The sequence below is a fragment of the Melospiza georgiana genome, chromosome 3, assembly GCF_028018845.1.
Source record: "Melospiza georgiana isolate bMelGeo1 chromosome 3, bMelGeo1.pri, whole genome shotgun sequence".
NCBI lineage: Eukaryota > Metazoa > Chordata > Aves > Passeriformes > Passerellidae > Melospiza > Melospiza georgiana.
Window position 1 is genome coordinate 100,354,107 of NC_080432.1, and position 21,650 is coordinate 100,375,756.

Below are 21,650 nucleotides of genomic sequence, written 5' to 3' on the forward strand. Positions count from 1 at the left end.
GGCACAAACTGCAGCAGGAGTCTGTAGGCACCACTGGGTTTCCTTACACCTCCTGTTCCTCTCAGCACAGAAGGACAAGCCTGTCTTTCCTTTTCTCTTTATTCTGCTTGTCCATTTGTCCTTCATGAAGAAGAAGGCAAGCAGCTTCTTCTGCACTGCACTAAACTGAAGTCTCTGGACTTGGATCTGTCACAGCAGCGAGGGAGGGCACTGTGCAATGAGGTGCTGGTGCCACAGACCAGGGACTTTGTTACTGGCATCAGCATGGGAAAGCAGACCAAGGACAGAAGTTACAGCACGGTGTCCATTAACCAGAAGCAAGTTGTCATTGACTGTCCTGAAAACCCAAACGTTGTTTTTGTGGGGCCATCAGAAACAGGAAGGCAACAAATGAGAGGCAGCAGCAGACAGGGAACTAGTGTGTTTGGGCAGAGTCCTGCAGGGACACCCACAACCTGTGGCAGGAACTCCTACTTATTTTATGGTGTTATTTATGCATCTTAACCTTATGGAAACAATGGACCCTGGTGCTGTACAACTCACTTCAAAGCACTGAGACCGGAATAATTTTACTGCTGTTTTCTGAATTACCTTTTTGCTTGCTGCCTTTTACCTCCTTCCTTCTCCTTCCTTCTAATCTAATTTTGTGGCAAAAAGTGCATGTTTTTATTGTTGTTGATAATAAGTGAAAATTGCTTTTTACACCCTTTCCAATTACCTTCAAAGCTGCTAAGCAGAAGTTCTTACAAAGTGAGAAAGACAAAGAAAGTCGGAATGTTCTTGTCCATTCCTTCCACAGTATGTGCATGACTCCACCTTGACAAAGGCAGCAAATTGATCTGGAAAGGTCCATATGAAGAACTACAACTTGAAGAGAGCTGCTAAAATAGTGTCCTAGTGCTCTAACTGGCAGCAGTTTTCATGCCTTGTTCAAAAGCTCACTGCCTGCACCCTGCTCAGAAATAAATTCCCACTATCTCATCTTCATCTGGTGAGCTTTCTCTCCTTTCCACGTGTATGGACTACAGTTTAGTTCTCTGGCTTTGCAAATGATGATTTCCATTCATAGCTGCTGTTTAATTTTGCTGTTTAATTTCCTCCTCCTCATTTAAAATGTAAAATATTTGAACTATGTAAGTTTTAAGCAAGTACAAGCAAGAGATGCTCTTATAAATGACCTTGGACATAAAAATGGTATTTTCTACCTTTGCTGCATATTGTGCATAATATTTGGGCACACAGAATTACTAATATCTCTTGATTCCTTAAGGGATCCCTTAAGTCAAATCACAGAAATGAATCTCTAGAAGATTTTGTACAGGAAACTAGAAAAAAGCAACATCAACAAAAGGGGCAATACTGGCTACTGGCATTAAGACTTGGTCATGCAGCTTCTCTGAGGCACATGTGGAAAAGTGAGGATTGAGTATCACTTTTATGAGAGACCATCCCAGAGGTGGAGATTGCTGCTGACAGCAATAGCTGAACTCACTAGGGCTTTTTTCTTTTTTTTTTTTTTTAAGCCATAAAATTCACTTATCTATATACAAAGAATTTGTGCAAAGGGACTTTTCAGCCATGACTATAGCAACAATTACAACATCTATTAGTCACATAACAGCAGAAAAAAAAAAAAAAGAAACATGAAACTACTTGGAATGCAAAGTTTAAGCTGCTTCTTTCACTCCTATTCAACAAACTGTTCAAAAGAAAAAAAAACTTGAATTAGTCATCTTACTCGGAACAAACAACTTCTTAGGGAAAATCATTAAAAAATTGGCTGGATTTGTGATAAACATCTACTGTTAGTATCATACCCACCATCTAATGAAACACAGAGAGAAAACAGAGGACAAGATGAGAAAGGGCTTTGTGCAGGTCCAGGATGCACAATGCCTTTACACATTGCTCTCATCCATTTTCTGTCCCTGTCTTTGACAAACTATGGAAATGATTCACAAAGTGAAGTGACTTCCAGCCATCTTCAAACTTGAACAGCCCCAAAGTACCCCCAGGTGAGAGGCTGTGGGGCAGTCAGCTGTGTCAGTTTTCCAGCATTTGTTTCCTGCCACTGGCTCTTCATTGGTATGAAACCAGAGCTTTGCTGTAGTCTACAGGCAGCAGAAGACTTGGCCTGACTTTCAGGATGTTGAGAAATCAGCAGTTTCTACAGAGATGGAACAGAGAACCATCCCTACTATGCTGTGTGTGCTCCAGCATAACTCCAGGAATCACTGTGTCACCTGAGCTGCTCAAAGGGCAAGTTCCCATTTGAATCGTGTGGGAACTTGAGCAACCATGCCTAAGCACAGGTTTGAAAGGGACATGTATAAGGTGCTGAAATTGCTCTCTGGACAGACACTGTCTGTTTGTCCTGGATGTTACTAGCTCCTATTTCATGTGCTGTGCCTTCATATTTAGCACAGTTGCATGAAATTTAAAAAATGTTCCAGAATTGTAAAGTTGGGAGTAACAAACTTCAAAAGTCACCTGAACCTACTGCTTGTCTGAATTGCTCCTTTCTGCTCCAAGCTGTGCGCAGTTTGCACCCAAATTGTGCTTTAGTTTTGCCTTAGGGCGGTTTTTAAATTTTTATTTTGTTAGAAGAAAGTGCTCTGTAGTGACCTTAATAAGTAAGAGATGGACTCCTATGTTACAAAAGGTCTCAAAAATCACTTTGGGAAGCTAACACGACACAGCCAAAAGATCTCTTATCATCTTCAGCGGTAACTGAATACCAGCCCTAAAATGAGTGGAAAATCTCAGGAACAACTTGCCAATTATTTTCAGAGCGCTGAAATGAGCTGTGCATGCTGAGATCATTAACAAGACCAAGAAAAAATGTTATTCAGTGCAGTTTCCCATCTATTAGATTACTCTGCCTCTCCAGCAGTCTCCAGAGAAAGCCTCTGGCTGCTTCTTAAGGTCACTGAATCATTTCGCTGCAATAAATGCTCGGGCTAGCTGGAAAGGCTGGCAGCGCTGCCCGTGCTCGGCGCTGCCGTGTCAGTGAACCACGGCCCGCCCGTGTCAGTGTGAGTGTGAGTGTGAGTGTGAGTGTGAGTGTCAGTGTCAGTGTCAGTGTCAGTGTCAGTGAGTCACGGCCCGCCCGGCTCACGGGTGAGCGCGCACCGCGCCCTGCCCGCCCTCCCCGCCTTCTCCTTCTCCTTCTCCTTCTCCTTCTCCTTCTCCTTCTCCTTCTCCTTCTCCTTCTCCTTCTCCTTCATGAGCTTTTACTTTCCTAACAGTATCGAGCTGATTGAGATCTGTGTCTTTTACTGTCTGTGAACGAAACGAGAACATAGACCATAAAAGAGGGGGGAAAAAATAAGCAAAACCCCACAAAACATGATTTAGGCTCCCTCATCTTGGTAGTCTTTGCCTTTGCCACGTGTAGGCAATTACAGGAAGGAGTCAGCAATGTTGCTGTGGGGCTCTGGCAGAGCAGAACAAAGCGTCCCAGGGCAGGAACAAAGCTGCCTTCCTGATAGCCTGGAGCCAGCGAGCACTGACAGTCAGGACACTGAGGCACGCCAGGGTAAGGGTAGGTGACATGCCTGCTTTAGCACTCCGTGTAATCAGTAACAGAGGGAATTGTAGGTGACATCAGCCACCATTCTGTCACAGAGAACAGCACCATCTCCCAGATGCAATCCAAGAGAGCACTGATGAAGAAGGCCAATGTATCTTTGATAAATGTCTTAATTTCTGTTGGCAGGGTGTTCCCCTGGTGAAACAAATTCCAAAAAACATCACCTTGGCGATATTTTCTCTCCTTATCCCCAAGTGTGCAACACATTTCTCTTCCAGCTTTGTTCTTTTATGCTTATAACTTGCCTTTCTTTAAGGCTTGTTCTTCTATTTGATTGAATCCTTGTAGGAGAGTGTCATGGTTTGGGCCTGGCACAGAGCCAGTGCCCCCATGAGAATACCCCCTCCCTGGTGTCTGCTGTGAGATGTGACCAGGAATAAGCAAAGCAGGCTCCAGCTCAGAAATAAAGAAAACTTTATTACCTAAACTACAAGAAAAGAAGGAAAAAAACTATAAGGGAAAAATTGAAAACCTTACAAAAAACACTTTCCTCCTCCCCACCACCAAAAATTTCCCAATCCGATTCATTCCCCCAAATCACCAACTGCCCAGTCTGGCACCACCCTTTAGAATACTCAAACTTCAGTCCATGAAGAGGAGAGGAGTCCTTCTTGCACCATAGGCTTCCCCTGCAAACACGCTGAAACCTCGTGTGCTTCCATGTCACTCGGCACCAACCGGAAAGTCCTTTTGCCGCTTGTGACATCTTCCTTCCATGCCCAGTGCTCTCACCACTGTGCATGGACCAGAGCTGCTTTTAGGGTTGGCTTTTAAGGATGCCTTGTCTCACTCCAAAAAGGCACAGTCTCTGCTTTGGGACATCTGTCCCCCCCATTTTTTTCCACCCCCTGGGGCCGAGGGGTCCCCCACAATGAACCCTCCTGGTTCTGAGGCACTGCCTCCCCCTAAATGCAGTCTTTGTATCACAGGAATAAAACTGGGTGAGTCTATGGCTACACAAAAAAAGTCTAGCCAAAAGGCCACTCCAATCATCTCTCTCCCCACTCAGCCAGTCTTCTCCATGTCCTTTGGGCCTAGTTCTTGGTTATCTCATTTCCTATCTTTCTTCTTATTCAGCTCCGAGGAGGATCAGCATTTTTGCAAGGTCCCAATCATGTAAGAAAAAGGGTTAAAAATTTCAGTCTCTGTCTGTCCCAGATCTCTGGCACTCCCACACTTGCTGCTGCTCCGGCCGGCACCTCCTCGCTGCATTCGCCTTCCTTCTCCTCCTGGGCCGGCTGCTATCACATTCATCGTCGCCGCCTCTCCCTCTCTCTCCTGGGGGGAGGGGAATGGCTGCCCGATGTCTCTTGGGGCTCCTCCACCCTTCCATCCTCAAGGGCCTCCTCACTCCCATCTCTGTCCAGGCCCAGGCCTACCACATGGCTGTCCCTCCCCTGCCCAGCAGCAGCAGCTGGACGGGGGAGGGCGATCTGACCTCTTTCCCTCGAAGTCCCAAGGAGAACTTCCCAGGGCCGAAGCTCTGCTTTTAACCCCTGGGTGTTCTCGGAGGTGTGTCCAAACCCCACTGGCCACATCAGGTGCCAATATCAAAATCCAAGCACCCATTGTTTTGACCACAGCATCCCAGAATTCCCACTTCTTCCTGGTCAAACCACCCCAGAGAGAGGAACAAAAAGGCACCACTGGCTTACTAATGGGTAGCTCAGTAGTGCTGGTTACAAAGCAGGCCCTCTCTCAGTCACTCTCAGAGTTCATATATGCAAAGTTCATATGCTACAAAGCTGTCACCAGCCTTCCACTCCTGTTCAGGCATGCTTGGTTTGGGCTGAGTCCAAGGCACTGTGTTTCCACTTTTTCAGAGTAGTGATTTTATCACAGTTGCTTCCCCCCTGTAAACTAAATCTTAGATGTCTGTCTCTGTCTCTCTGCACAGATACAATCACAGAATAATTTGGGATACAGAATCTCTCTGGAGAGCCCCCACCTCACAGCAAAGCTAATTTCAAAGTTATAGTAAGATGCTCAGGGCCTGATCCATTGAACATCTCCAAGGATGGAGATGAGCCTCCCTGGAAAGCCTGTGCCAGTCTTTGTTCTCATTGTGAAGGATTTTTTTTTTTTCATGCATTTGATCATAATTTCCTTTGCTGCAACTTATGCATTTGTCATTCCATTGCACTTCTTGGTCCTCTTCTGGCCCTGCCAAGAGGACTTTGGCCATCCTCCTCCTTGGTCCACTTCTTGGACCTCCTTGGTCCACTTGGTCCCCTCATTCTCTCTTGGTCCTCTTCTGGCCCTGCCAAGAAGACTCTGCCCATCCTCCTCCTTATAACCCTCAGGCAGCTGAGAACAGCAGTGAGGTGTCCCCCTCTTTACTCTGCAGCTCCCTGAATCTCAGTGCTCTCTGGCCGACAAAGGACCCAGAAACGCAGGTCCTTTGCCAATAGGCATCCTCAAAAAGTGAGGACAACTGAAAGACTTCAGACATCTTAGGTATAGACAAGCCACTTCCAAATATCTCATTTTGCATAAAAGTCCAGGAGAGTTGGTAAAAAAGGTCATCCTTACTGAACATTGGTGGGCAGGGTACATAGCCTCACTCAATTAAAAGTTAAACCTGGGATGTTTCCTTTACATATTCAGTTCTTATACTCCTAAAGATCCAGTCAGAATTTGATCTGGGATCTTCAAGTTTCAAAGGACAAAAAAGTGAAGTCAGAGTGTCCTCTAATTTTGCATCTTGCAGACTTCTTCATTTCTCCACCAGATTATTTTTAGAACTTGTTCAGTCTCCTTATGACCTCGTTTCTTCATGTTATACCTTAAATGATTGATGTGTAACCTTTCCCTTGAGAGGATCCTGCATCTCAATAGTCAGAAAAGTTTATTACAATTCTGCAACAAATGTGCACTTCTGGTCCAATCATAAATATGTTTCTGATCATTATTCTGAGAAGAAGTTGCTCCACGGAAGTGAATTGCTCTTTCAGCAGCTGCTGGACAAGGCTTGCTTTTATAGATGGCTGCTTTAGTATGACAAATATCAAGCAGACTTCTGGACACTGAAGGCAGTGTGTTCCCTTTCAAGTTATGTTTCAGTGCTGCTTGTGGAGAGTATTTTTTGTGTTGTGTTTTTCTATAAATCACTTTGACAGAAATGGAGTAATGTATTATTTCCATGAGGAAGAAAAACCCATGATATTTTCAACAAAATAACTGAAAAATACCGTCTGAAATAAAAAGCAAGGAAATGTTACCTTAGGGCCTCAGTGACACCTGGTGTTCAGGCAATGGATGTGATATTCCCTGGGGGAGGGTTCCCAGGGAAGTTGTCACTAGGAGCAGCTGAAGGGACAGTATGCTACTGGAGGAGCTTCAGCGAGGAGACAGACTGAACACTCACTCCCAGATGCTGGCCATCCTCACTTCCTCAGGGGATAATCCAGCCCAGCATAGTGCTGGGGATGGGCCTAGGAAGATCAGATCAGAGGGAATGAGGGGAGGAGGAAGCCCAGTAACCATTTTCTTACCTCTTCCACTGCTCCCATACTGCACTGTATTTTGATTTTCCTGCTGGATTGGTCTCAGCTTTTGCTGAGCTCCCATTGCCCAGGACAGAGGCCAAGTGCCTGGAGAGAGGTATTCCCACAAAGCTGCACTGCTAAAGACATCAAGGGTTAACATGGCCACAAAGATCTGTGGCACTTGTTTCAACACCAGTATTGGGATTCTATTCATGCCTCTCTGATGTCAACCTATTTCTCCCTCTACAGGTGCTTTAAATGATTCTGCTTAGCAAGAGCCATCAAGTCTGGAGAAAAGGCTTATGAAATGCAGAGGAGCTCCTGCCCAACAAAACACAACCAGGTAGCCTAGTGCAGAAGATGCTTGCAGCAAACAGCAACATCCCCATGTGTGTGGAAGTGCAGCCCCACGTTTCTGGGCAGAGAGAGGAGGAGGCTCAGTGGGGTGGCAGCAGACCCAGCAATCATCAGACCCACACTGAGGTCACGAGAAGCAAATCCATGCCTGGATGGGGACCTGGTCTTCTGAGGTAAGACCAAAGGAAGAAAGGAGTAAAGACAGGGAACGCATTTGTTAATACTGCTTGAGGGAGACTTACCTCTGTATCAAGCTGAGCTGTGGCTGCTCTGCAGAGAGCAGGGATGGTTTTGGGTGTTACTCAAACACCTACTGCTGAGAGAGACAGTAACTGCAGCCAGTCAGAAAACTGATCTGATGTCACATTCTCATCTCTGCACAATCTCCCTTGCCTTGCTGAAAATGAGAGCAATTCAGTTCATATTCTCCAGTTTCTCTTCCTGTCCCTCTTCTCAAAACTGCCATGAGGGCATTCTTCTTTCTTGCCTGCTAGAGCCTCTCTCCCCATTAGCTTTCTTTCCTACCATTTTGTGTGTTTTCTGCTTGCTGTATATGTTTTCCTTTGGACTGTTTCCTCATTTTTTCCAAACTAGCCTTCTGTTACTGAGGTGTCAGAGCAGGGAGGATGCTGTCTTCTGTAACGCAGAGGAGCTGCTGTCCTAGCACCAGCCTTCATGGTCTTCTTACAAGGCCAGACATTTTGGGGTTTGCTGTCCTAAATTTATCTACTCTAAAGCATGGTGAATACTGAGTGCTCTTAAATAACTACCAGTCACTTGTATGTGCAGGACAGCTGGTGATGTATTATGTTAGTAACCATTACAGGCTAAGCTTTAATGAGAAAATACATTTGATTTGAGATTTGGCCTGAGTTTAATGAATTTGTTCTTTTTTTTCTTTCCTGCTTAAATGCATAAATTCACCTCTACCTATAAAATGCTCTGAAATATTCCTGGGTATGAGGATGCATGGATCAGTATTCTGATAATTCAAAACAAAACAGTTCCTGCTTTTCCGTGAAAGCCAAAGTTCCCAAGGTTATTTGTGCAATCAAGGTCAGGTGCATTATAAAAGGCATTATGTAGGATATGCTTGCTTTTAATCTCCTCTCCCTTTATGATCCCTGTTTCCACACTAGGAAATGCTCTTGATTACAAAGTCTTTGCAAGAGTGAAATAAAAGACAACCCAGTGGTTTATTCTTGTATGTGGTATTCAAAAACAATTTGATCATCTGTACTACTACCAGGAACTTCTGTGCAGATGTTTCCAATACAGGTCAGGAGCTCTGTTTATCTAACACCTCTCTGCCCAGTCCTCCTCTTTTAAGAAGGGGCTAAATATGATCTTCAAAGAACACACTACAGTGCAATCGCCAGGGAAAAGTCTCTGCCTGTGAAATCTCTGTCTTTCTATACAGATACCGATCTGCCGTCCTTGCCTGTACTAAATGCTGGCATAATTGTCACTGGTATCAGCTACATCTTGCTATGAAATTCTCCTGGTTCCGGGTGCAGGAGCAGCATTGTGTCCCCGGCTGTCCCCTCTCAGGTGCTGCCAGGAGAGGGCATCGGCTCACAGCGCATCCCCGGGGTGCGCAGCCCCGCGCCCTTCTGGCCCGGGATGCTCCCGTACTCCCCGGCCCCGCCGCCGCCTCCTGCACTCCCCCTCTCAGCCAGCCAGGCTGACATCAGCCCTGGGTTTGACCAGTCCTGACTATTGCAGGATTAGCTTTAAAACCCCAGTGCTTGCTTACACCATTCTTGAACCTCCTTAAAGTCATCTGCCTAAGGGACAAAACACCTCTGCAGATGCTGTTTAGATCGACTCTCTCCAATTTTGAGGCCAGAAGGCAAAACTGAACATAGTTGTGTTTGGGTTTTTTGTTTGTTAGTTTAGTTTTAGTATTATCCTTGCAAGGTGAGATGAATGGGGTTTGGCTATGAGCAGCTGGGGGTGGGTATTTGTCTACTTGGTTTTGGGACTTTTTTACTTTTACTTCAAAAAGTAAAATCTCACATTGACTATAATTTTTTTCCCAAGTGCTCTGGATGGATGGAGCCAGGTAGCTGGCTCCATGGTTTTGGAGGTTTCTGAAACTTTGTATGTTGCTCTTTTCTGAGCAAGAGAGAGTTAGTTGTTAATTATTCCTATTTTCCTATGTTGCAAGGAAGCTTTTGGCAAATACTGCATATTGCAAAAATACCAGGAAATCAAGCAGAACATCCACCACCAAACTGCCTGGTCTGGTTTCAGGAGTTCCCATTCATTTAAAAATCTACTTGTACAGCTTTATACAGTAGGACTGGGCAGCAATTCTTCACATCTACTTAGCATGGAAACCAGAGTCAGATGTAAAGACTACTTCTTACCTTATTATTAAAACTCCTGAGAACATAAGAGTCTTTTTCATGATGATTTGAAAAAATCTGTGCAAACAATTTTAAAAGGAAGCACAGCTGATAATAGTTAGATTATAATAGTTATGCCATCTATATGCATGGGATGCATTTCCTGGTCTTTCTCACAAACTCATCACTATTCTACTGAGCAAAAGTGCATTTGCATCAAAGATGTCTCAAGTCCCTAACAGCCCAGCACACCAAGAGCTGGTCTCACACTCCTTTCCAACCCCAAGTGCTGTGGGAAACAAAGCAACTTAATAAATTAACAGAAGATCTTTCAGAGAGGCAATCCTTTCTAAATATACAGAAAGGTGTTAGACTTAGAAAGGCACTGAAGCATTGAGATGCCATTGATTTTAAAGGAAGAAAGGCATTTAAATTATTTTAATTTAATACAAGGCTACAAATTATTTTTTTAAATTTTATTTTCATAAAGCTCTTACTTCTGGTAGGTGAGCTGAGATTCTGATTTCCTACAACAGCTGGTAAAATTGAATTAGCATTTAGTAAACATTTGACCTCCAGCAGCAGACAGAACAGCTGATAAAGACATGCTTCCTGCTTGCTAAATGGGATGAGACACCATATGTCTAATCAATTACACAAATAGCACAATACCTTGCTTCAGTATGTGTGGGAAAAAAAATTCACTTCATTTCCCTGTAAGTATTTTTACCAAGTAGTTTATCACATAAAATTACCTCTGGTGCTGACTGATCCTGGTGGAAATGCTGTGAACATCCACTTAGGCAAGTCTCAGGCAGTAAAAGTGCAATGGTGCCCCAGGGGTTTTGCATTCCCCATTACACCAGCGCAGGAGCAGCAAATGCACAGGAGTAAACAACTCTGTGGGATTGCATTTTTATGGCAACACATTCAGTTCACTTGGAGTCTCACCTGCTCCCAAATGAAATGTGACAATGAGTATGGTTTTGCATTTCTTCTTGTCACATGGCTGGACCATCCCTGTTTGAGCTGGAGCTCCAGCTGCCTCTGAAAGGTGTGAGGCAACTCCTCTCATAAGGGAATTCAGGATCTTCTGAACACAGGCTTCCTTCACACAGTGTGCCACTGCAGTACCTTCCATTAGCACATAGGAGGTTCCTACACTGCCTTTAAAAACTTTCCAAGAATTATGGGACAGATTCCTGGAAAATGTGTTGCTTTAACATGTGTTAGAGATGGAAAAAAAAAAGAAGAAAAAATTTTAAAACCCAAAACAAACCAAAAAAACCCCAGAAAACGAAAAACCCAAATAAACTACCAAAAAAACCCCAAAAAACCAAAAACAAAAAAAAAAAAAAAACCCACCAAAACCAAAGCAGTTGGTTCACTCCAGGGAGCATATCTTCCCAGACTACAAGACTGCCAGCTGTACCACGATGGCCTTCAGGTTTTCTGGTGCCTGGTACATCGTGGCCTTTGGCAGATCTTTCTTCTGATCAAGGAAGCTGCCTTCTGCCTGACTGCTGATTTGTAAGGGAACAAAGTGTCCATGTGGCTTGTGGCATGGGGTGACCTTGGCCACCTGCCACACACCCACCCAGCTGCTCTCTCCCCCTCCTCAACAGGACTGGGGGCAGAAATAAGATGAAAAGGTTGAGGTTTGAGATAAAGACAGGAAGGTTACTCAGCAATAATTATCATGGCCCAAATGGATTCTGGGAAAAATAATTTATTTCCAATTAAAATAGAGCTGAATGTGAGACACAAAGACAAAAACTAAACCGCTTCCTCCTTATCCCCTTCTTCCAAGGCTGTTTCACTCCTTCATTTCCACCTCCTCTACCTCCTCCATGCTCCAAGTGCTGTGGGGGTGGTTCTGATCAGTCCATAGCAGCTCCTCTCTCCTCCTTCCTACTCTTGTTCCAGTGTGGGCCTTTCCCGTGTGCTGAAGTCCCTGAGGCAAAACTTGCAGCATGGGCTCTCCACAGGCTGCTGCTCCTTCAGGGCACTCCACCTGCTCCACCACATGGCCTCCCATGGGCTGCATGTGGGTACCTGCTGTGCCAGAGGCTTCTCCACAGGCTGCAGGGGAATCTGCTCCAGCATCACCTCCTCCCCCACCTTGGTGTCTGCAGGGCTGTTTCTCACCCTTTTGTCATCACCCCTCTCTCTGTTTTGCCCTTCCTTAGATATACTTTCACAGAGGTACCAAGAGCTGCTTTTTGCCAGAATGCAGAGCAGCACACCAGGGGTCCCATGCCTGGTTTTACCAGCTTTAGAAGTGGTCAGTGACCCATCCTCAAGCAATCCCCCAGACCTCCACACTACTCTTATGGGAAAATTGCTCCAGAGCCATATTTCACCAAAAAAAAGCACTCACCCTATTTGTAGCCTAGGAAGACTCTTGGGTAGCTTATACCAATTTGATTTGTGTCATACCCTTAAAATAGCTAGTTTTCCTTCACAAAAATTTGAATCTACTGATGTGATATCTGTGTTGGCTGAGGTTACATGCCTTCTCAACACTGTTCTTGTTTAACATCTGTTTTGCAGAACTTCTCCATTTCTTTGCACAAGATTTTTCCTTTTTTTTTTTCCCCCCACAGTTGCAGCTTTAAGTTGTTGAAGAGATGATTTGAAATATATCTTCCTTCTCTTCAGTCATGTCCAACTGGAACTCTCATGGAAACAGCTGTTACTGGTGCCTAAGGGGGATTTACAGTAATTCCATTCCTTACTCCAGCCAGCAAGGTAGTTGCTGAAGAGATGTAATATTTCCTGGCACTGACAGTACTTTCTGATGTTGTCATCTCCAAACACTGTTGCAAATAGTCCTGGTTTTTACACCGGGGTTTCTCCTAAAACATTATTAATGGGCTCTGTTCTGGCTGAAAGCATTGAGACAAAGCATCTGCTCATCAGTGTGACCTTGCTTATCCATGGATCCTGTTGCTGGTCACCACACCCTCTAGTTTACATAATAATTTCCAAGATTAAAAATACTACCTATTCCAGAGGGATGGAAGATATATTTCCTTTGTCTACACAGTATTTTTTTAATTAAAAACCAATATGGGTCAATCAGATGTGATTACTTCCAGAAAAGCAATGTTACATTTTTTCCCATTTTCTTTTTACTTCCTTTTACTCATTCTTCACATTTATTCTGAAATCAGACTATCAACTCCGCCATCTACCAGAGACTTTTTACATTCCTCCTATAGAAAATATAGTATCTATATTATATATCATTGAAACACAAGATGTGTGAGTCTCTCCACATCCCGGTTTGACTGATTTAAACATAATACACTTTTTTTCTTTTTCTTTTTTTTTTTTTTTACTGGACCTTTGTTGCTCTTTTCCCTCCTTTCTGTTGGAGATAATTTTAATACATTTGACATAAAAATGAATGCCTCTGCTACTGTCATGTCATGGGAGGCCCTGGGGACTCCAGGTTCCCCTGCTTGTACAAATGCATTCTACTGAAACTGAGAAACGTATGGACCTTGTTTCGTATATCCATCTATTTAAAGTAAATGAATTAAAAATCAAAAATGGAATAAAAGTTTGCTCTATAAATCAGTTTGTGAAACATCCTGATGATCTCGACTAATCACTTTTGCTGGTACAGGAATTCTTGGCAAGAGGATGACAGTGACAATATAAGTTAATCCTCTGTACCACTACAACTTGGAGCAGCATTTCTCTAACAGATCTCCACTGTATTTCATCATTCCCTGCATTGCCTCAAAGGGATTCCCTGCAGAACCCACACAGCTCAAGTAATTTGGCCTCTGATTTTATTTATACTTCTCTTTGGCATCCATCTTACTTTTGCATCTCTTTTTTTGAATAAATGTATATGTTTTAGCACATATTCCAGTCTCATACAAGGAACACATTTTATCAACCTAAACACAAGACAGCTACCAAATATCAAAGGCAGAGGCAACCCCCAGAACAGCTCTCTATGAGTTTTGGGGCTGTAAGTCCTATCATAAGCTCCAACACTTAGTATCTCTCTTGCATCAAGTAAAATACATGGTCAACCACAAAGATTTCCATAATTGTTCTCTGCTTTTTCTCTTCCTGCCAATCTAAGAATCTCAATTCCTGAGTGATCCCAGTCCCACAGGTGGCTTGCACATCCCGGACACAGCACTCAGTGTCAATAGCAGGATCACCCTAACAAAGCTGCTTTCTGGCATTTCAGCTTACCTATCCCATTCACAGCTGAACAAAAGCTTAACATTTCATCACTGAGGCTGTAGAGCCTGAGTGCAGGGAGGGATTGGGTCAGCTCATGAACTGCACAAGATCTCAACCTAATGATTTGTAGCTTGGTCATTCTCTCTGCAAATAACTGAACTGTGTCCTTCTCCTCAGCCACCTTTACATGAAACCTCTCCATCCTGTTGGCAGCAGTTCATCTCTTTTCAGCTCTCCTGCCTTAACAACACAAGAAGTCCTTTCTGAGGACTCTCTCATAGTCCCAGGCACCAATCCCAGCTATTAGGAAAACTACAAGTGATCAGGAATTGAGGCAACCCAAAGGCTGTTACTTACACCAGGTCAGATGATGCACTGGAAGCTGAGCCAGGTGGGCCAACCCAAGGCTCGTGCTTGGGTCCATCAATTACGGCAAGATGATGTCTGATCTAAGCCATCCAGCTCTCACTTTTCAGCTGGTGCTGAGACTGTAGAAAAGCATCCAGGAGACACAGTTTTTGCCACACAGGTGTAGACACTGCTGGTGTTCCCAAGGTCACACATCTCCTGCCAGTTCTGGACAAAGTCACTGGGTTTTGTCACCACGTGCCATTAACCTTGAAGGTGAGGTTTGCAGCAGAGCCCCATCTCTGCTGGCTCACACAGGGAGCCCAGGTTGGTGCTTCTGCCTTTCAGGAACCCTCCTGGAGATTTGGCCTAACAGCCAAAGAACTGCATCTTACTGAGCATAATTCAACTTACATAGTTGAATTGGCACGTGAAGGAGAGGAACCTGTCTTAGCAACTACCTCAGGCACTCAGAGAACCCTCCCAGAGACCAACAGAGCATGAAGCCTCTGAGCCTTTCACACAACGTGTAAACTCACTTCCCTGGTCTATGTTTTTTGTTTGAAGAGCTTGCAAGGGAGAAGACAGCCAGCCATGTAAGTAGCTCTCTTTTACCAAGTCCATCACCAGCCTATCTGGGGTTGTTGCAATGTTAAACACTGACATCAGAGAGGGTTCTAAAACAATCACCTAGGGGCAAAGGGAGCTAAAAGGGAATTGCAAAGATGCTCTCATTCTGGAGAGAGGTATTATCCCCATTCTACAGACAGGACTGCTGAGGCAGGAAGCCCCTCTCAGTCACATTAAGCTTTGCTCCTGGCACTCAGCATCTCAGGCTATTGGGGCTGCTCTGCATTCAGTGAGTCAGTAATCCCAGCGGGAGTGAAATCCATCACACAGACCAGTATTTCTACAGCCAGGCAAGGGAATTGTGTTCAGTAACTGCCAAAGGTTTCTGTAAAGATTGTGCTGCCAAATCTCTGGTACACTAAATGTTCCTGAATATCTGCAGCTGTTCTTCCATCATGGTGGCTCCTCCTTGGCCTGACACAGGATGGGGCAATGCATTGAATCTGTACAGACCCACAGAATTCAGGCAGAGATCATCAAAAGTGTTTTAATGATTAAACCATGTCAAACATTAACAATGAAGTATATTCAGATGAGCCAAGAGTTTATTTCTAGCACATTTAGACAGCCTATTTTGAACATTATAGCTGCTGTACTGAGCTATGTAAAGACTCTGCAAACCAGTACCTAGAAATGAAGACACACGCACAAGCTTTGATAATGTAAACATAACAGACAATGTCTCCTTCAAAACGAGGAATGAAAACCCACAAGGCTAGTAAGAGAACTTATTAATTCCTTAAGAGATGTGCAAAAATTTTAAAAAATATTTTAAAACAATTAAATGTGTTAAAACTGGCATTTATATAAATATCAAAAAACCAAATAGTTAAACTTGAGCAATGACCAGCAGAATGTCTTGCACAATTTAATTTTTCAGACCTTAATGGACTCCATCATGGAAGATACCAGAATACCAGCAACAGATATTGGCCCTGCAACTGACTCCTCATATGTGCAAGACAGGATTTTACAAGAAGGAGTCACTTTAACCAGCACTCAAACCAAATCCTTAGATAACAAGCCAAAACATTACCAGTGATATACACAACTCACATTACAGAAACAGACATTTCCAGCACATTTCAGTAACATTTAAAAACATTAGCTATGACTTTAACTGTTTAAACTTGCTTATTTGGGAAAAAAAAATCTTTGTGTTAGGCACATTTTGAAAGTGAATGCTACATGAAGAACAGTTCAGATACCAACTTACACACAGACAATTCCATCAGAAAAGCATCCTTCTGGCTCCACTTTTAAATATACTTTTGGATATGTCAAAGACTTAAACAGCAGCTCCTAAAATATGGATATGGCTATGGTAATAACACTTGAAACTGCCAGCTTCATATTAAAAACCACTCTTCATTTAGCATTTAAGAATTCTCAGAAATAAGAAAGAAAAAAAAAAAGAAAAAAAGTAAAAAGAATAGATGGGTCCACCCTGTATATGCTCTAAACTTTAGAGACAATATTTAAATCTTACTCGACGGTGTAAGCGCCAATTACTTTTATGTTAGTGATGTACTTCAAATAAAAAAATAAGATCTATTAAAAAGGTAAAATAACTTTTCCATCTGTTTTGTGACTGCTGAGTCAATTAAAGCCAAATATACAAAACTAAATGCGCCATTTCCAATTTCACTGCATCGAGTAAGAGATACGTAGCATCGTGTATCACACACAGAACAGTAAAATGATCAATGGATTCTTCTAAGTGACTTTGATAAAAAGTCAATCAACTGAAAAGTTGAAACATACCCTAATTTTTAAACCAGTAATAAGCTTTGGGCCCTGCTTTTTAATTTAAGGCATGTGTGTTTATCTACTGAAACCAGCATCATACAAATTACCTCTACAATCACATGCATGATCTATAGTTAAAAAATGGAGGTTTAGATTACAGTGTTTTCAAATTGTGAATCATAATTCAGCACCTATCATATTGACTAGTAAGGCAACAGCAGTGTTGGATAATATGATAATACTCCCTTCCATAGTCTATAGCAGGGTCAGTGACAGCCCAGAATTATTTTTAAACTTTAACCTACTTTAATGTTCCGTATACAGTTTCTAGGGTGTTTGCACTGGTTAAGTCCTACATAAATCACACTATTCTAGGCAGGAATAGTTACAGTAGCCATTAGAGTATTAGTGCACAACTCTCATTGTGCTTACAATCAGATGATTTTGTTGTTGGGGTTATCAAAATGGTTTTTCAGTTTGGTCTTCAATCCTTCCTTTGTTTCCTTTGTTTCACATTGTTCTCAAGGGAAGAAAAGCTGTTTGTGTACCCGTTTGCAATGGCCGTGGAGCCATTCTGATACTCTTTCCTCCTCGAGGATGCCTTCTTGTTGTAAGTCTAAAATACATGGAAAGACACATGGTTTTGTTTAATTGGATATAAATAACCACTTTTTCACAGTAATTCTAGAAACACAAAAGTAAACTTGCATTCATCATTTCTAAAGACCTTGTGCCGGTGGAAAGAGTCTAACAAGCTCAACCACTTTTTGTGTATGAGACTACACTACGCCTTTCATTCATCACAGTGAGAGGAGTAGTTCACTTGAAAAGAAAAAGGCTTGGCAGTATGATGGCAGTGTTATCCTAATAGTAAATCAGAAACAAGGGAAGCAATTTTATGAGCAGACTATGGAATAAGAAAACACTCAAAATGACATGTGAGGAAGGAGGTTTGAGGCATTGCAGGTGACAGTACCTTGAACAAAGCCAGAACAAGAGGTAGGTAAACAATAAAAGCAAGTGAAGTTCAGAGATAGAAATGTGATGGGAATTTCCATTGGCTAAGACAAGAATCAAAAACTAACAGGATTGGTTAGACTGTTTAAAAAATTATAGACAGTAAAATATACATAATTTTTTTTTCAAAGGGACTCAGCTGCCTGACAAAAGCAGATTTCCCAAAATTTCTGTGTGAAAGAAATTTAAACAATTAAAAGTTAAAATATAAGCAAAATTGACAAAGAAAATCAAGTAATATCTGGAATATACTATAATGTTCAATTAGCATGTTCATATGCAGCAAGTGATAGAAATCATGGGACTGACTTTAAGAAGTACCAGAAGAACAGACAGGGAAGCCTGCTGTGTTTCGCCCCATGAATCATTCTCATAGAAACCAAAATGCCCAAATCTCTCAAATGACATTTGAAACATATAACAGAGTTTGCTTGTTTGGGGGCAGCAGGCTGTTGGTTTGATTTTCTGCAGACAGAAGTACATGATTTTCTGTAGACAGTAGTTGCACATCTTTGCACAGAGCCCAGTTATGAACTGCTCAGAATAACACATACCAAGTCTGGATCTGTTCAAACATGAAATCAGATTTGTAGAAACACAACGAAACCCACTTATTTTCTGTATGAAAATACAAAAAAGTGCCTGTAGAAGTGAACAAAATCTGTATTTCTGCATGTTGTGAGTTTAGGAAGTTTCCCTGGATAAAAACCAAGCATCTCCCCTTGTAAAAGCAGAAATGAACAATTCCTTCGGGTGCTTCACATGCTGCTGGTTTATTTCAGACTGGAAAGCTTTGTCTTACATAAAGCTCCTCCTCTCCCTTACCTGCAGTTAACATTGCAATAAGCCATTTTTTTGTATAACTGGCTTACTGAAATTACCAAGCATTCTGAATGATGGGTACAACTCATGAGAAGATTTTAAAGTAGAGGGTGGATCAACAAGTGTAGTACTTCAAGAACATATGCATGTTAGTGAAGGACAGCAAAAGGACATTTCCAGCATATCTTTCTGTCACAGCTTTCCAGTGAGATACAGCCAGCAGAATGCTAGAAAGAATTGATGAATGTTACTTTTACCTGAATATAGAAATTTGTGAAGAGGATAATCAAAGAAATCATGTAAGAAATCTGAAAATACAGCCAGCCCTGAGGAAATGCACATGGCCAAACAACACCACAGCTGGTCTGGAAGATTGTCAAGACAAACTGAATCTGGGGAGAGAAAACAAAATAAGAGAAATGGAGCACATTAATGGAAGGAGGAAAAAAACCATGAGTGACCAAAATCTCAACAGTTATTTCCAAAACAAGTAAATAGTATGTAATATTGTGTGTTTGGCAAGAGTTTTCTCTGTAAACCTGAGTTAGCAGACATTCAGATTGTGGTATCCTGTTAAGTGTGTTTATTTCTATTTTTCCATTTTAGAACATCAGAGTAACTTAGGCAGAACTGATATCTAAGTGTCCCAAGGAAGAAAGACCACCTTCTTCCTAGTGAGGAGTTCAGTGGGATTTGACTTTACCATCCTAATGGAGTAGATCTGCATCTCACTGCTTCAGCTGCAAAAGACCTGGAGTCACTTGGTCTACACACAGACCCCTGCAATCCCTTCCCACAGACAGGAACTGTCTGACATGGCTCCAGTGGAAGAATGTTTGGGGTGAAGGCTGCAGGGAAGCTGGGGAGCCAGGGAGGAGGATAAGGGTTCAATTATCTTTAATTATCTCTTTTGGAAAAACAGAGTTTGGGCTTATGCGATGCAGAGGGCCTTAAGCAAAATTCATCCTCACATAAAGGCTACCAGATTAGGGAATGTTTATTTTAAAAGGGAAAGACTGTTTGTTCTGCTTTGCTATTTTGCTGCTCTAACAGCTATGCATGCAGAGCAGGCAAGGAAGTGAAAGCAGCTATGACAATAGCCAGGGGAGCAACTGAAGCACCAAGACACTGCCCTCTGTAGCACCTGAACAACCAGGATGAAGAACAGAGCCTAAATCTGGAAAGAAAAACAGAAACAAACCTCAAACCAAAGCAACCCCATGCCTCCCATGAAAATAATGAGCCCTTAACTACAATACTTAGCCATCCTTCAGGAAGAACAGTGCTAAAAAAAACATGTTGAGAATCAACACTGTGAATTGCTGGCAGTAAATGTTATTAATCATCACCAGCAAATGTTATTAAAACTATTCACAGTTCTGAGAAGGGGTGGGGTGGGGTAGGGGGGAAGAAGGGAAGAATATAACAAAATAATTTAGGTTTCAGTTTCCCCCCACCCACAAAATGGGGAAGAGAGAACACTCATGCACATTTCCTTGTGGTGTTCTGTACACATTGAAACCTGGTTCTTGTGCAGTATCACTTCAGCATATGCTGTATTACTGAATTTCACTGCTTTTACCACCTCCAGCATACAGTGGTCAGGCTTCATCACCACACACACTAGAAACAATGCAAACTGATACAAGGAGTCCAACACAGAATTACAAGAGAAAAATCTGCCCATTTAAAGTGCAGAAAGAGAGCAGAAATATTGAATAGTTTTTAATAAACCATTTGCAACTGCATGCAAAAGTAGGACAGAAAAGGCATTGTCCCTCAGGACTAGAATGGCCCTTGTTAGCTGTGGATGGCATTGCACTGGCTTTCTGGTCTGTCCCAGCCTGACCAAGCAAGCACAGGGAAGAGCAGGCTAGCTCAAGAGGGCTTGTAAGAAAAGCCTCCTCCCTGGCTACTGAGCCCCAGAAATCCCAGCACTGCAATTCCCAACTGCATCTAGCCACACAACATGGGGTGGGGGAGATGGATCCCACAGACCTCAGCACTGATTCATGCACATCCCCAGTCCCCATGGTCCTGGGAACAGAGCAAACACACATGCAGAAATTGGATTTCTAAGGTGATGTAGGCACTACAAGGTGTCGATGGTACTAGCTCTCATTCTCTCTTCTTCTTCTATCCCCGGCCAAAATCTCCTGACTTGGTAAAGACAAGGGGACCTCATCACAAATAAAGAGCCTGCTGAAGCACTGAAGAGCAAGTCACTCACCAGCTGCCCCTGAGTGATGTACTTCTTCCACCACAGATAAGGACGCATTGCTGGAACAGCAGACAGTCCGTAGTAGGAGTACATGAGGACATGGATAAAGCTGTTCAGGGTGGCACCAAAGTAAGCTAAAAAAAGGGCAAGGGAAAAAGCAAGTACACTGCATTACCAGGAAGGAACATGCTGTTTCATGGAACCTACAAAAATAACAAGTTCAAAATGTTACTATTTAAAATATTATTTCTCTTAGAAGAAAAGCAAGAGGGTTCTTTTTTCACTCTGGTTTTTATTCTGCCTACCCAATGGAGTAGCTGAGCTGCTTTGCAGCTTTGTGCTTTACACCAGCCTTCTGGTTTTGTTTCCTCAAGTTACTATTTTTTACATCTACATTATGGTTTCTCAAGGGAACTGAGGAAACTGATAAAAAGGAGGAATGCTCACACACCAAACAATCAATAGCTTCACCTATCTACTTTTAGGCTGATTTCACTTCCTTCCAGGCAGGAGCCAATTTTGCCATTTACAACCAAAAAGCTTCAGATACCTTCAGAAACTGCAAGTTAGCTATTTTATTTGTCCTTGCTTACAGCACCTTTAGTCATTAAAGAAACTTCTAGCTTAACACCAAATTGCATCGAGCTGTGATTACGTAACAGAACATAAAGCATGGAAGAAGAAAAACACGACTAGAAATAGCACAAAAGTGTTTTCAAACCACATGAGCACAAGATAGATTCCATGTACACGCAGTTTTGACTGCTGTATGAACAATTCCCAATTGGAGGAGAACGTGTTTCCAGATGCAGACTTTTTATAAGTTCAGTATTACTCACTGTTGTGCTGACAACACAAAACAA

The 21,650-nt window shown here is 42.6% G+C and overlaps 1 protein-coding gene across 2 annotated transcripts in view; it reads right to left on the minus strand.

Moving 5' to 3' along the window:
• Window positions 1-15,451: 15,451 nt before the first annotated feature.
• Window positions 15,452-21,650, minus strand: part of ELOVL5 (ELOVL fatty acid elongase 5) — a 39,194-nt gene continuing 32,995 nt past the window's right edge. For both annotated transcript variants that reach the window (XM_058020144.1, XM_058020145.1), the window contains exons 6-8: window positions 20,797-20,921; window positions 18,824-18,958; window positions 15,452-17,343 (exon numbers count right to left, since the gene is read on the minus strand). In XM_058020144.1, the coding sequence (XP_057876127.1) occupies window positions 17,212-17,343; window positions 18,824-18,958; window positions 20,797-20,921 (392 nt within the window). In that variant the 3' untranslated portion in view covers window positions 15,452-17,211. The remainder of the gene's footprint in view (window positions 17,344-18,823; window positions 18,959-20,796; window positions 20,922-21,650) is intronic.